This window comes from Trichosurus vulpecula, chromosome 7 (assembly GCF_011100635.1).
Source record: "Trichosurus vulpecula isolate mTriVul1 chromosome 7, mTriVul1.pri, whole genome shotgun sequence".
Classification (NCBI taxonomy): domain Eukaryota; kingdom Metazoa; phylum Chordata; class Mammalia; order Diprotodontia; family Phalangeridae; genus Trichosurus; species Trichosurus vulpecula.
The window spans coordinates 200837898-200854635 of record NC_050579.1 but is presented as its reverse complement, the minus strand read 5'-3'; the positions used below and the strand labels follow the sequence as shown (position 1 = coordinate 200854635).

Sequence of the window (16738 nt, the reverse complement as noted above, 5' to 3'; positions counted from 1 at the left end):
TAACCTTGGAGTCTCTCTTGACTGTCCCCCCCTTCCTCACCCTTGATATCCAATCAGATATGAAACCTTTTATTGCGGCCATCTCCTTCTTTCCACCCACCCAGCCATGTGTTGAGTTCAGGCTCTTAAACCTCTCACATAGGAACTTCCAGATTTGTGTCACTGCTTCCAGTCTCTTCCTTTTCTAATCAGTCTTCTACACTCATCAAAACCATCTTCTCAAGATACAGGTCTGACTATGTTACTCCTCTACTCAAGGATTATCCGTGACTTTCCACTGCCTGTAACAGTTAGGCAGGTACTTAAGGCTTTCTATGATCTGGCTCCCTTTATCTTTCCATCCATATTTTATATAATTCCATTTTCAGACTGTACATTCTAAATAAGGAGAGCAATTTGCTCTTTTCTAAACTCAATATTCTATCGCTCACCTCCATTCTGTTTTGTAAGCCCTTCCTCATGCCTAGAATACACCTCTCCTCATTCCTACCACCTAGTATCTTTATGTTCTTTCAAGGCTCAATTCACATGTCACCAACAGGTCTACCCTGATAATTGTCTGTCTAATTTTTTCAGTATAGTGCAGTGGAGCGTACTGGTTTTAGATATGGAAGTCTTAGATTGAAATGCCAGTGCTGCCCCTTACTACCTGTGGGGCCTTAGGCAAGTCATTTAACCTTTCGGGGCTTCAGTTTCTTCAGCTGTAAAATGAAGTGGTTGGACTGGATGACGTCTAAGTTCCTTTACAACTCTAAATCTATGAAACTACGTATGTGTGGTACCAGTAGAATGTAAATTCCTTGTGGTCAGGGACTGTTATATTTTTGTCCTTGTATCCCCAGATCCTAGTACAGTTCTGGCATTAATCAGAGGCCTAACAAATGCATTTTGATTTGTTTGTTGAAATTTTTCTCTGAAGCTAGAAGGAAGTAACTTAAAAGAAGAAAGATTAGAATTTTAGATTCTTCTGCACATGCATTTATGTTCCAGTTGAATGGAAACTAACTAGCCTTTGATGCTTTAAGAAGGACAAGCATGGAGCAAATATCTTCTTACTATTGAATACGAGTAGCCCTTATTAAAGCAACTATTCACTGTAGGCACTTAGAAAATATTATTTGATGGTTATGGAGTCTCATTGTTTCAATAAATCATGGAATGTCTTTTGAGTCGCTGAGAAATTGCCAGTAAATGAAATCATAATATTATAGATTTAGAGCACTTTGAAGCCATTGAGAACAAACACTTCATGTACAGATGAAGATATTGAGTCTCAGAGATGGTAAGTGACTTGCCCAGGGTCACACAGCTAGTAAGTGTATGGTAGAATTTAAACTCAGGTATTTCTGATTCTAAGCCCATTACTTTCTCCAGTGTGCCACCTAGCTAGCATTTTGGAGAGTGGATGAAGGGGATGGTTCAGACTTGTTCAGACTTGTGTTGCAGTATAAGGAACTCCGAGTGTGGAAATTCTCTCCATAAATGCAGATTAACAATTTGCTTCAAATATATTGTCCTAGAAAGTTGTTTGGATACTGAGGGGGTGAATAATTCCCATGGTTACATGACTAATATGTATTAGGTGTTACACTCAGGTCTTGCAGACTCTAAAGTTAGTACAACACATTGCCTCTATTACTTGCACTTGGTAATGAGTAAAACAGAAAGAAATGCCAACTGAATGGCTAAATTGCAAGGTACTGCTAGACAGAATACAGAGGACAACCGACATACTATGACTCCCTCTGTGTCAACGTTTTGGGAATGTTTGTTCAATCAAATGCAAATTCACATAACTGTAATTATGATCACCTATTTTTCTGTTTTTGGAGAGTGGGCATATTTCCTTTTTTAATGGATTATTTCCTCCCTCCTTTCTTTTTTAAAAATATTATTTTATTTTTCCCAATTACACATAAAAATAATTTTTAATGTTCATTTAAAAAATTTGGAGTTCCAAATTTTCTCCCTCCCTCCCTCTTTTACCTCCTCCCTAAAATGACAAGCAATTTGATATAGGTTGTATATGTGCAATCATTTAAAATCTATTTCCCATTAGTTATGTTGTTAAAGAAGAAGCAGACCAAAAGGGAAAAACCACAAAAAAATAAAGTGAAAATACTATGATTCACTCTGCATTCAGATTCCATCAGTTTTTTCTCTGGATGTGGATAGCATTTTCCAACATGTGTCTTTTGGAATTGTCTTGGATCATTTTGTATTGCTGAGAAGAGCTAAGTTATTCATTGTTAATCATGACACAATATTGCTGTTACTGTGTGTACAATATTCTCCTGGTTCTGCTCATTTAAGTTTGTTTCAGTTCATGTAAGTCTTTCCAGGTGTTTCTAAAATCCTCCTGCTCACCAATTCTTTTTTTTGGCAGGGCAATTGGGGTTAAATGAGTTGCCCAAGGTCACACAGCTAGTACATATGTCAGGCGTCTGAGGTCGAATTTGAGCTCAGGTCCTCCTGACTCCAGGGCCTGTGCTGTACTCACTGAGCCACCTAGCTGCCCCCTGCTCACCAATTCTTAAAGTACATCAGTATTCTATTACATTCATATATCACAACTTATTTAGCCATTCCCCAATTAAAGGGGATCCCTTCAATTTCTAATTCTTTGTCACCACAAAAAGCGCTGCTATAAATATTTTTTGTGCATGTAGGTCTTTTTCCCTTTTTAATGATCTCTTTGGGATATAAACCTAGTAGATCAAAGGATATGTACAGTTTGATTGCCCTTTGGAAATAATTCCAAATTGTTCTCCAGAATGGTTGGATCAGTTCACAACCCTACCAACAGTGTGTTAGTGTTCCAATTTTTCCACGTCCCCTCTAACATTTATCATTTTCCTTTTCCATCATATTAGCCAATCTAAAAGGTGTGAGGTGGTACCTCAGAGTTGTTTTAATTTGTATTTCTTTAATCAATAGTTCTTCCCTCCTTTATAGGAATCACTTTATTCCTAGAATAAGAAAGGTACTCGTTAAGCCCTCTCACTTTAGTCTTAAGCAAGGAAATAAGGTTGAATTTAATAGACTTACTTGGGAATGTTTTTTGGAAGGAAGACAGACATTCAACCTGACCCCTGTCTACCTTTCTAGCTTTTGCTCTCTATGTTTCTTACTCTGTTACTCAGAGACACTGGCCTTTTTGCAATTTCTGGCACTCAATGCTCTATCTCCCAACTCTACCCTTTCACTGCCTGGCCCCCAAGCCTGGAATGTTCTCTTTCCCCTCCTTCCTGGCTTCCCAGGCTTGCTTTAGATCTCAGCTAAAGTTCCACCTCCTGTAAGAAATCTTTCTTGGTCCTTGTTAATCTTAAGATGTTTTTCCTCTGAGATTATCTCCAATATATTCTATATGTAAAACATTTATATATGTGTGTGTATATATGTATATATATATATATATATATATATATATATATCATGTCTGTACATAGTTGTTTGCATGTTATTTACACCATTAGAATATGAGATCCATGAAGGCAGGGACTCCTTTTTGCTTTTGTTTGTATCCCCAGTCAAATGCCTGGCTTATAAAAAGTACTTAAAATTTTTAGAATGAATTCTCAAAGGCTAGTTAGGTGATACACTGGATAGAGTACTGGCCCTGGAGTCAGATAGACTCATCTTCTTTAGTTCAAATCTAGCCTCAGACTTTTACTAGCTATGTGACCTTGGGCAAATCACTTAACCCTGTTTGCCTCAGTCCCTCATTTGTAAAAATGAGCTGTAGAAGGAAATGGCAAACCACTCCAGTATCTTTGCCAAGAAAACCCCAAATGGGGTCATGAAGAGTCAGACACGACTGGCAAATATTTGAACAAAAAATTTTTTGCCTGTTGAGTTGACTTGATTTCATAATACAAAGCCTGAGGTTATTGCAACAAGGATAAATATAGGTATTTGTGGATCCCCCATCCCCAATACTTCCTCTTGAATATATTTCAAATAAAATATACTTAATTTCTTATAATAACGGAACGCTGCTTTTTTCTATCTCTTTTTTTCCAACTTTTTGGAATGTTTTGTATTTGATCTATAGTAAATACCAATTCCTCTAAATATTAGGCTTTATTACCAGCCAAAAGAGATCAGGTCTGTAATTATTCAAATAAGTATACATCCAGTAAAAGGTGAACCTACTTACCTGATGTTGAAATTTTGTTGCTAGCTCCTGGTAATGAGGGGACTTTGGATCATTCAATTCTGCCTTAAACTTCTGACTTGCTAAGTTGACACTAAATTCTAACATCTCTTCCGCTGGTCCCTCTGATATGATATTAGTGATTTCAGTTTCTGTATCCTGAGGGAAAAAGAGGGATAGATTTTTGTTTAGCATAAACCAAAAGAAAGTTTTTTGGGATGGCTCTAAATATTAGACGGGTTACAAAAAAATTGATTCGGGGAACTTCAGTGGACTTAGAGATGGAGTTCTATGGAATGAGAAATTGACTTTGTGGAGGGTAAATTTGGAATAAATTTTTTTCTTTTAGTTACCTAGAATCTTTAGAGAGCAATGTAATTTGTCTGTGATTGACAGCTAGTGGAGAATAGATCTATTCCTTTTGTAGAACTCAGTATAGTCATGTGTACAATGAGGCTTTATCAATCCTGTTTGATCATGCTGGAATGATGATTACATTGGACAAATGTGTGAATGAATATGAAGTATTTTGACTGTCCAGTCAACACCAAAGGGAAACCTGGGCTGATATAATGAGACTGTTCATGCATGAACTTAATATCAAAATTGTCCCTAAAGCACCTTCAAGTCAAAAGTTAGCTTAAAGGAACTCTCAGGGAGAATGGCATATTGGGGTCACAACTAGAAGCTTGGGCTGGAATGTCTAAAAATAGCAGCACAGCTCTGAGCAAGTAGGTCTGCCTTTTGCTTGCTCAAAGGCCCATTACCTGCCTTTCTCACTGCCCTTTGGATCTGGAATTGGCATGGTTCTGTCATTGCTCTGTGCTCCCATTAACTTCCTAAGGCATAGAGCAAGATAGGGGTTGGGTTTTAAGCATGTGGCACAGGAGATTGGTTTGCAGCCTTTGGTACATAGATGACTTTGAGATCAACACTGTATTTCCCTGAAACCGAAAATATACACTTGAGGATTCTGTAAAGGTGTTAGCTGGAGCAGTGACAATGATTTCATTGGATTTATGCCTCAATCTGGGAAGGTCTGGAAAACCTTTTCTAAAAAACTTGAAAAATTGGTATATGAGGGTCAAACATGGAAGCAGTACCTTAATTTTTCCAGTGGAATAAATCAATAGAAAGTATTTATTATGTTTACTACGTGCCAGGCCCTGGGTATACAAATAAAAAAAATAAAAAAGGAAGCTAGGCCCTTATAGGCTAGGCCTTGGGTATACAAACACAAAAATAAAACAGGAGGGTAGAAAACTGGGGATTTCAACCCATTCAACACCATGATGATATGTAACCCTATCTAAGAGTGCTGAGAGGCCTCAGGAAGCTAAAAGAAGGCATTCTCTTAGATTCCAGGTGTATTGGCTATGGTAAAGCACTGTGATAAGATTGGTGAGGGGTTTATCAGCCCAAAGTAGAAAATAGGGTGATATGATAGTGGAATTGCTTCTTAATCATCCTCTATGGTTCTTTCTTTTTTAAACCATGTACAGTGAATTCAATTTTCTCTCAGTTATGAGAAAAAAAAACATAATTTATAATTAGCGAACAGAACAAAATCTTCTCGTTTTAATTGTGGGAACAAAATAGCTTTGAATTGTTGATCCATTTTTTTCTCTAAAGCACAGAAAGCAAGCAAATGAACAGCTAGATAAGATATCAGGACATCCTCACCTTCACAGGAGTCTTTGTGTCATTGAAAAGTTTGTTGAGAAGTGAGCCATTAGGAGTGGATATGAAGGGAAATGGAGAGAAGCTAGCAGCACCTGCTGAGACTTCAAAAAAAATCACACACATGAACACACTAGAAGAGAGCTTAAATTAGAATGAGGGCAAAAGTTCATGGAGTCTCTCTGTCACTCCAATACCCACTTACTGATGGTAAGTGCATTTTCAACCAATTTAAAAAAAAAAGATAACATCAGCATATTCTGGAGTTAAAGTGTGGCTCTATGTTTTCCCTCATTGAAATTCTCCTTTCCTTCTCCCCAGAGCCCGAGTTTAATAGTCCTTGGGATATGCATTGTAAGAAAACTTTGTTTAATGAGGGCAAATTAATTTCTCTTTTTGTGAATATTGAGTGGAAGCACATACTTAAAACAATATGAAATTGGTTCTTCAGAAATATTTCTTTGGATGCTGTCCATGGCTTTTGAATTTGATATGAGAAGTGTTTTTGAATGCTCTATCATTCAGCGACTCAAAGGGCTGGCAGGGGCCTTGGGCCCAATGCTAGAGCCTGCATCAATTTAAAACCATCCCCGATGCAGGACAATCTTTCTTGTTTTTAAGAGGAGATTCTGTACTCTCTTGCAGCCAAGGAAAATCATCAAATTTAGGAAAACAAATGTGTTCAGTTTTATTGTGTGAAATTATACAATAAAACCTTGTTAATCTGAAAAGCCTTAAGAGTAGAACATTTCAGTTAATTGAACTTTCTAGTTAAAACTTAGTTAACCAGAAAACCATTTGGCTTTTAAACCTTATTGTTGAAGACGTCTAGGTGTAGTAAGCAGAATATATAGAATATTACTGAATCTGTCCTTCTTGACTGAGGATCCTGTAGCCCCTGCAGACTAGTGATCATTGAACTGTCCCATATGTGGAACTATAGAAGCCTGGGCTGCCTGAGGACTGAGCCAAGTTTACAAACAATACAACCACTGACTCTAGACAAGTAAAGTTAGTCAATTGTTTTTTTCTTTCTGGTGTACCCAGCTTCCTTCTCCTTCTCTTCCTCCTTTCTCTCTCTCTTTTTTTTTGTTAACAAGACTCTCCCCGTCATTTCTATGTCAGATGCTTAGTTTCTCTGTGGCCCCATCTGCACTATCCAAACTTGTTTTAGGAAAGAATATGATGAACTAATTCAATTAGGGAGTAAATGATTGAGGGGTTAATTGACTTGCCTATGATCACAGAGGTAGTTAGTATGTGTCAGAGGCCGGATTAGAGCTCAGGTCTTTCTGACTTTAAGGTTAGTCCTCCTAGGCTATTTATTCATTTATATCCATACATACACATACATATACATATACCCATACTTATACCTATGCCTATACATACACACACATATATATATACACACATATCTATACCTATACCCATACATATGCATACTGTATACATACCTTTACCTTCTATCCTATTTTTCTATTTTCATTTGAAAAAGGGACAAAGCCTTAATATAAAAAAATGAATTTTGGTGCCTGTGAAATCATGTGACATCAGAGACCTCTTAGTCTCTTATGCTTAGGTAGTTCTCTAAGACTATATGTTATATAAGTTATAGAGAAGTTGCTGGTGTACATCAGGGGAAGGAATTTCTGTACCAGGAATTCCCTAAACCAGTGAAATCACAAGAACTGATCCCTAGCACCAAATTTTTATATGCACACGTGTATATGTAAACATGTGTATCCCTATGTACACACAGATGTACTCATGTTTAGTAACAGTTCTCAACATTTGATTTTCCTTTGCCAGTCTTTCAGAATTCTCCCCATCCCTGGTGTTCACAGACAACCAAGGCTAAGTCTTAGAATAGAGGGTGAACTTCATTCTTATTAGTCCAGGACCATTAAGGAAATAGTCTGAAGGACTGGTAAATGGACAACTCAAAATATCCATATCCATATACACGGATGTACATATATGCAAAAAGATATACATTGTGGGAACTCCCTCCAGTGATGCCTATCCGAAACTTCTCTGTAACTTACAGTCTTACAGAGCTGCCTGTAGGCCTTAAAGTATTAATTAACTTGTTCATGCCACTGTAGTGGTATTGTGTTGGGGCAGACCTGCATAACTTGGCAGTAGATCAGGGCCAAAATTAAAATAGACTAAGCTTCTTTGGGCTGCTGATAGGTTTTTAGTGGTTCACTTTCCAAGTAAAGGTCTATAATTAATGATTAAACTATTTTGCAAGAAAAAACATTAAAAAAGAAATTTCAATTAATATCAATTAATTACTCTTATTACTTGAGATTTTTATTTATCATGAAATCATATTAATGTTAAAAAATTACTTTGCTAAACAGTACAAGTTTCAATACATTTTTCAGGTGTTCTTACTGTTTAAATTTAGTGATCACCAAAAACACAACAAAAAGCTATGACTCTTGCTCCTCTCAGACTAGAGACCGACTAACGATGATGGTTGGTTGCCATGGGTCATGTGGCAAACAGTAGAGAGTGTGCAGTGGCAACCCACCCACCAAGTCACATGATGGGCATAACAGTGACTAGTGAAAGGCGGGTTAAGCTGGGCATGGACAAAGGACTTATTATGTCTTTAATTTCTTTAACATCCTCTACATTTTTTGCAGGCTGCTCCAAATCCTTTGGTGGGCTGCAAGTGGCCTGAGGGCCATGTGTTGCATTGGCCTATGTTAGGGGCAGGTCTGGAACTCAGGTCTTACTGTCTATGAGGTTAAACCTCTTAGGCCATACATACACATATACACACACATACACATACACAAACATATACATATATACATAAATATACATATTCATATACACATAGAAATACCTGTATACATATAAAACATGTTAATGAATATGTATGTTGGGAAGAAAGGAAGATATTTGCCTCTTAGAAGTCTTATAAATAAATGAATAAACTTATAAATGAACTTAAACTAAGTGGGAAAGAGTATCTATAAAAAATTGAATTTGATTTTCATCAAATGTATTATACATGTTAGTAGCAGATTCAATTTTGTGTGTGACAAAAATGCCACTAAAGTTTAAATGTACTGACTTTAACTTTTCAAGATAGGAATCTCAATTACATTCCAATGATTATTTTTAATTTTAACAAAATTAGGAAATAAATTCATCATGAATCATCTTCATAAAGCTTTTTCTTCTCCTAATACTATTCCTCTGAATGAAGTGTGATATTAGAGGTCAATATTCTTTATACTGTCAGTGCTGTTAATAATTAGGTAGCTATTTCCTTCTAAGACTACCATGGGGAAAAATCTTAAAGAATGCATTCTACAATATAATATTGTCAAAATTGACACTGAGCCAGCATAATACCTACATTAGTTACTGGTCAAAAAGATAAGCTGGTTGAAAAGATGAGCTTGCTGGCTCATTCTATAAAGACTTAAAATATGGAAAAATTCTAAGGTACAGTTTTTTTATGAACCTCTATTCAAATGTAGAAACTGAAACATGATACAAACATAAATATTCAATTTCTGGCTTGTAAGCTACTAAAAAGTGATTTTTCTTATTTATGCATTTCTACAAAGCATTGTTTTGAAAATGCCATATTTTACGATGATTTGGTTATAAAGTGTAAAATATTATAAATGTAATGTTTTAAGAAGGAAATCTAGCTTTACCTGTAGGAAGCATAGGGATTTCATCAGACTTTTTACTTTCTATTGCCTTCTCTGTGAGAATTTCATCTTTTCTAGAAGCAAAACAGAAATGAAAGACATAACAATTAATAGGCACTGGATGGCAGTAGTAGGAATAGATTGAAAACCTACTTCTAAGTTAAATTGTGTTTTAAATTCTAAACCATCCATTTTAAAGAAGAATATTTTGATTCAAACTCTAGAGAGCAGCACAGCTATGACTGACCTTCAGCAAAATTTTAAAGTCAGAAAATTTGATCTTTGATGCACCTGTTCTTAGGTTGTAATTTTCCAACATTAATAAAATGGGAGAAATTTGGTGTTTAACTTACTGTATTTTTATTCCAAGCACCTAGCTTAGTGCCTAGTATGTAATAAGTACTTTTTAAGTGCTGATAAATTGTTTGATTTCCAGGTAACATATTTTAAGGAATCATTATTTCATCATTCTGATTACTCCCTCTAGGTGACATTTATCCTAAACTCTCCATGTGTAACACTGTTACTTTAGCTAGCTTTGTCCTTTGTTTTCAAAGAGGACCATGGCATCAGAGAGGTGATGCCATGACATGCAAATGAATTGGATTTAAGTGAGGCAGGGCTGCGCAGTCACCAGCCTCACTTTCTTCTCCAGAGTCATCTGGGTCCAGTGGCCAGATATAGATAAGAATGACTGAAGATGGCCCCAGATGCAATGGAAGACCTTGGCCTTTTTAAGCTAAAGTCTTTAACAGGTCTCAGTTTGACTAAGGAAGTACCCAGGCAGTGATTAAGACTTAATAAGAAATGAGGCAGAGAAGGCCTCTTTACTTAGTAAAAAAATCGATCTGGGAGGGGAAGATCCTCAGGGTTTTTGGTTAAAACAGAAACAATTGCTATTTACACTCCCTCTGAGCCATCAGAACTCAACCAATGACCAAGTAGGGCTTGGCCTGGGATCTATGGCTGGTCAATGATAACCAGTGTGATTTGGGGTTAAGGCTGGTCTTTAAGACAGAAAAACATTTCAGAGATTAAAATTTCCATTCCCTTTGGGCAGAGCACCTGCAGGTAAGGGTGTACCCTATGTGGAGAGAGAGAGAGAGAGAGAGAGAGAGAGAGAGAGAGAGAGAGAGAGAGAGCTCGCCCTGTTGCCCAGCTAGCCAGTTCCAGTTTGGTCCCCAGTGGGTAGCTCCTTTTTTACTCACAGAGGTCGTTGTTTGTCCTTCATTCTCAAAGACAACTGTGACATCAGAGAAGTGATGCCATGACATGCAAGTGAATTGGATTTAAGTGAGGCAGGCCTATTCAAAGTCACCAGCCTCACTTTTTCTTCTGGAGTCATCTGGTTTAGCTAGCTTATTTTAAATCTAAAGGCAATATTATGGCCCTTCACTTCCATGTGGTTCCTTCCTCTTCTGCATTAGGGAATTTATGTTAAATGAAAAGTTAGGAATATCATCACAGTTTCTCCAAACTCTCAATTATAAAAATCCCTAATATTTAGGCATATTTGGATTTCTGACTTAATTTTTGTTCACATTTATATCTAGTTAACCCCTTGGCTTCTTTGTGTTTGAGGCAAAATTCAGTTTACCAGAAGGGTTTGAGTAAAGAAGCATCAGAGTTGGTAGGCATGGGCGAGGAAAGTTGGGGAAAGAACAGACCTTTTTTCTCCTTGAAACTTCCCTCAGTCCTTGAGAAGGTAGGTATAAATGATAATGTCAAATTGAGTTTTCTCATCTAAGATGCCTTTAGGGCCCTCAGTCACTCCCTTCTCTGCTACATCTGAGTCCTCATTTTTCTTTCTCCTTTTTCTGGTTGCCTCTGTACTTCTGATTCTTACTATCTTAGCTCCTGATAGCTCAACTCCTTCTGTAGTCCCACACCTGGAACATTGCCTCTCAGTTTTGAACTAGCTCTTTTTTTATACAATTTTTCAGGATGTCACCAAATTCTTCACCTAATCAGAACAGATTTCCTGTTGCACCTAATTAAAATATCATTGATTTGATTCAAGGAGACATAGTGGTCTTGTTTATTGTTGTTCAGTCATTTGATCTCATTTGGGGTTTTCTTGGCAAAGATGCTGGCGTGGTTTGCCACTTCCTTCTGCAGCTCATTTTTTTATAGCTGAGGAAATTGAGGCAAATAGTGACTTGCTCAGAGTCACATAGCTACTAAGTGTCGGTGTCCAGATTTTAACACAGGAACATGAGTCTTCCTGACTCCAGGCTTGACACTATCCACTGCACCACTTGTCTTGTTCATGCCTAGTAAATAATCAATATGTGTTCTCATCTGATAAATGTATCAGGACTTAGCTTCTAGAGATTTTAAATGGGGTGGAGTGATTTGATTGCTTTACTCAATGGATCCTTGCCCTTACATATGCCTTAGTAGATAGTTTTTATGAGTTGATATGACCAAAATAATTCTTCAGCTGACCTCTGTGTAAAACCTTCCAGGTTGTTAACACCTACAAAAGTTTTTGCTCTGCTGACTTGGTTTTTAAGAATCCCTTTTATCTTAAATGGTGCAATGAGACACTGGATTAGGACTTTTGGGAATGTCTAGTGGTCTGTTTATGTTAGCATCGACCATCTTTACCTTTGTCGTTTAGAGTAACTAAAACATAGTTACTCCAATGATAGGAATTTTGAACCAGCAAGGAAGGTGGAATGGCAAGATGATTGAACAATGACAAATACTTTGGGAGCAGGTAGAGAACATCACCTATATCATTCTGCATAAGGCCATATATGAACATTTCTGAATAGGGCTGTCCATGATTGTAATGGACCTTATTTGGACTGTAGTTGCAAGTTTTCTTTTTTGAAACATTTTTTCCATGTTTTAGATAGTAATGTCTTGGTGAGTCAGAACCTTGACTTTCAGGATGAAGCAAAACTGCATGAGACCCAAAGTTTTGTCTCATAGATTAGATTGTGGCTTGTGAAGACATCCATGACAAGGCCATAAGGAACTTCTGGGTTCCTTGTTGCTTTTAAGCAATGTTAACTAGATATAGAAAGTTGAATTCAAATTTTCTATTATATTAGACTTGTATAGAACTAGCATGTTCATGTTTAACTAGCTTCTACAATACTAGGTCAATGTGGGTACTTAATAGGTAGTTTTTCCATGGTGATCATTTTTTTTCTTATAAAATATAGGAAATGAGACCATGTGGTTTAGAAACTTTCTTTTTCCACATGAAGAACTGTCTGTTTATAAAGTGTACCCAGCTGTACAGTTAGCCCTATGATTTGTTAGAGCAAAGATAAAAATCAAGACCAAATCAAAAGTAATATAATGAGTAGATATAATATGTAATATAATATAATATATATAATGATGTGCTCTTAAAACTGCTCAATCTGGACCTATTTAAATAACCATAAAATGCTGGAAAACCAGAAGAAGACAAAGGAATAGATGTTGACACAGAATACCACCATTTCCAAAGGAAGAGTAACCAATGTAAATCAGTCAGCTCAATGAGGATGCCAAAGGAAAGTAGAAAAGGCATCAGGCAACAAACACTAGATTTCCTAAATAGAGAGAGGAAAATCAAAGGCAACAGTGGTTTAGAGTATAAACCAACTTGTAAAATTTTAAGATAGGATAATGGAAAGTTATAAGCAATATAGTGTTATAAAATAAAAACAAACAGTAGCCTGGCAGAAAACCTAATTATGCCAGATAATCCCAATAAATTTTAAAGATGAAACTGAAAGGACAACAGAAAAAAAATCCAAAAGAATCTTTCTATAATAATTTTTTTTCTTGTACCAATGACAGTGGAACTCTTCTATTTAGCCTTCAATAGAATGTTCCTGTATGTGCTATGTGAGGACACAAGCACTATAGTAAGATGAAACCAGGATGGGAAGAACAAGGATCAGACAAAATATATAGAGGGGAGTGCCATGCTGGATGTGATAAAATTTTGAGGGTCTTGAGGGATTGATTCTCAAGATATCAGAAAGAGCCTTGACTGCTTTCCCTTGTCATCTCTGGCTGCTGGTTTCCATGACTTCCTTCGGGTTCCAGTTAATAACCTCACTTTCTTTAAAGAGTCTTTCCTGAACTTCCTAAATTATAGCGCCTTCCCTCTGCTGATAATCTTCAATTTATCCTGTTATGTATCTAGTTTTTAGAGAGTTGTTTGCATATTCTTTCCCTCATTACAGTGAGCAGGCATGTAATAAGTGCTCATTGACTGATATATTTACTTTTCCTCTTTTAATAAATATCCATGAGAATAATCTGCCATATTCAGATTCGAAGCCTTGATGAAATAGCTTTCACAATTGATTTTTTTAATGGTGGGACATATCTTTAAAACCATACAATTGACTGAAAGATGTGGAGAAGACAAGACCCTACTGTGCTTATTGTTTGTTGACTATGAGAAAACATTCATTTTAGTAAAACAAAATGACACATTCATCCAACAAGGTGCAAATGCTCAAATCATACTTCATTTCCTGAAAGATATGACAATGCTGATTGCTTTGTTCTAGACCAAGGGTGGGGAACCTGTGGCTTCAAGGCCACATATGGCCCTCTAGGTCCTCAAGTGTGACCTTTTGACTGAATCCAAACTTCACAGATCAAATCCGCAGAATAAAAGGATTTGTTCTGTAAAGCTTGGACTCAGTCAAAATGCCACTCCCAAGGACCTAGGTTACATGTGGCCTCGAGGCTGTAGGTTCCCCATCCCATTTGATCATCAATATCAAGTGAAGTATAAAGCCAGGTGAGTGTTCACCAAAAGTGATTGACACTATGTTGTAAGAGGTCCAGGTGAGTTCAAATGGAACAAGCATGGTGAAGCCTTTGAGATGCTCATGAAACCTCAGAATAGCTGAGTGTAGAAGGACCTCAGAAGCCAACTACCACAACCCATAACCAAAAAAGAATTCTCACTAAAACATAACCAATAAATGGTCATCCATTGTTGCTTGAATACTTCCATTGAAAGGAAACCCACTATCTTTTTAGGCAGCCCATTCCATGTTTGAATAGCTCTAGTTGTGAGGAAGTTTTTGCTGACATAGAATCTTTACAAGTTCAATTCCTTACTCTTGGTTCTTCCCCTTGAGGTCAATCGGAAGAAATATAATCATTCTTCCATATGACAAAACCTTACATACTTTAGGAGAGCTACTATTTGCTTCTAATTCCTCTATTTTTTATTAAAAATCCCAAGTTCCTTTGTCTCATTCATATATGGCATGAACTCAAGACACTTTAACATTTTTGTTCCTTTCCTCTGGATTGGCACTTCTCAAAGTGTGGTCTGTAGACTCCTGGTGGTCCTAGGGACTCTGGAGGGTGTTGACTAAGTTAAAATCGTTTTCATAATAATACTAAGAAATTATTTACCTATTCAAATTCCCTGTTTTCCAAATCTATATTTGCTCAAGACTGAATTTTCTTCATATACATCAGCCAAAATAACGTTATGACTGATTGAAGGAAGAAGCTGATAAAACAATCCATCTGTCTTCTATTAAGCCAGACATTTAGGAAGAGATGTAAAAAAATATTGCTATGCTTCTCAATAATTTTTTGGGAAAATATCATTACTTTTAATAAAAAATGTTTTTGTGTTAACATGTAATTGGTTTCTTGTTATTTTAAATGAATTAAAGATTTTTAAAACTTATTTTAAATTTCTAATGCAATCAATAAATATTGATAGATACAACCCACATAAACAAAAGATCTTTGGGGTCTTCAATAATTTTTAAGAGTGAAAAAGGGTCCTAAGCCCCAAAAGTTTAGGATTTAGAAGAGAGAAGATCTTTTTTTGTCTTCTATACCACACTGTTGACTCATTCAAGTTGAAGTCCACCAACTCCCTCAGAACTTTTTTCAGGTACAGTGCTGTCTGGTCACACCCCACTTATGCTTTTTTTGGACCCAAGTATAAACCTTTACATTTATCTCTATTAAATTTCATCTTGTTAGATTCATCCCAGTGTCCTAACCCATAAAGGACTCTTTGGATCTTGAATTAAACACCATCAAATATGATATTTACTATCTTTTGGTTGTGTTATCTTGAAATTTGGTAAGCATGCTATGTATGCATTTATTCAAGTCATTAAAATCCAAAGTCCAAGTACAGATCTCTAGGGCACTCCACTGGAGACTTCCTCCCAAGTCTATGTCACATTATTAAAGACTAATTGTTGAGTCTGTCTTCTCAGCCAGCTCTGAATCTGTTTAATTGCACTTACTTTTTTTTTTAGCTCACGTCCCTCTATCTTTTCCACAAGAACACTTTATCAAACATTTTTGCTTAAATTTAAGTAAACACTATCTATAGCATCCTTCTAACTAGTGAGCTTATCAAAAAAGAAAAAATGAGAATTAATGTTAAGGTGTCATGATCTGTTTTGATGAGGTCATTCTAGTTCTTTTTGATCACTATCTCACTTTCTAGATATTCAATAATTTTCTCTTTAATAATTTGTTCTAGAATTTCCCCAGAAATTAAAGTCAAACTCATTGGCCTATAGTTTGTAGACTATTTTCTTCTCTCTTTTGTGAAAACAGATAGTATTTACCTTTCTTTAGTCTTGTGAACCTTTCCCATTCTCTATTATCTGCTAAAAACACACTGAAGTGATTTAGAAATTAGATATGCTAATTATTTTGGTACCTGAAGATATAATTCATCTGGGCCAGATGACTGAAATTCAAGAAAGGCATCTAGAGATGCTTTTATTATCTCCTTATATGAATTGGTAGCAATTCTTCATTAGCCATTTTTGTTCCACCTTTACATACAAAAGTCATTCTCCCTGGCAGAGATGTCAGAAGATAAGAATTTAGCAATTCTCTTTTTTCTTTGTCAATTTTGCCCAGTCTTTACATGCGAATATATGATTTTTCCTGATAGGATGCAATCTCATTGAGTTGAGACTGTGTCATTTTTGTCTTTGTTTTTCCAGCGCAGTATCTGGCTCATAGCAGGTGTTTAATAAACACTTGGTGGTTGATTGACCTACACTAAACGATCAGTACTTATCTTTGCAAATGACATTGCTATGATTGACTTAAATCCTAGAACATCTTAAATGAGATTCATAGCCCCTCACAAGAGTGCAGTTTAACTACTCACACAGGAAAAACCAAGTGGATGAAAAGCTTGTTATTATCTAGATTATTATTTGCAATTGGATTGGCATGTGGTATT

General features: G+C 36.3%; 1 protein-coding gene across 1 annotated transcript in view; it reads right to left on the bottom strand.

Annotated features, from left to right (window-relative positions):
• Positions 1–16738, bottom strand: part of IMPG1 (interphotoreceptor matrix proteoglycan 1) — a 318324-nt gene that overhangs the window by 119305 nt on the left and 182281 nt on the right. Inside the window, exons 6-8 of the mRNA XM_036768304.1 lie at positions 9526–9596; positions 5840–5940; positions 4160–4315 (exon numbers count right to left, since the gene is read on the bottom strand). Of these exons, the coding sequence (XP_036624199.1) occupies positions 4160–4315; positions 5840–5940; positions 9526–9596 (328 nt within the window). The remainder of the gene's footprint in view (positions 1–4159; positions 4316–5839; positions 5941–9525; positions 9597–16738) is intronic.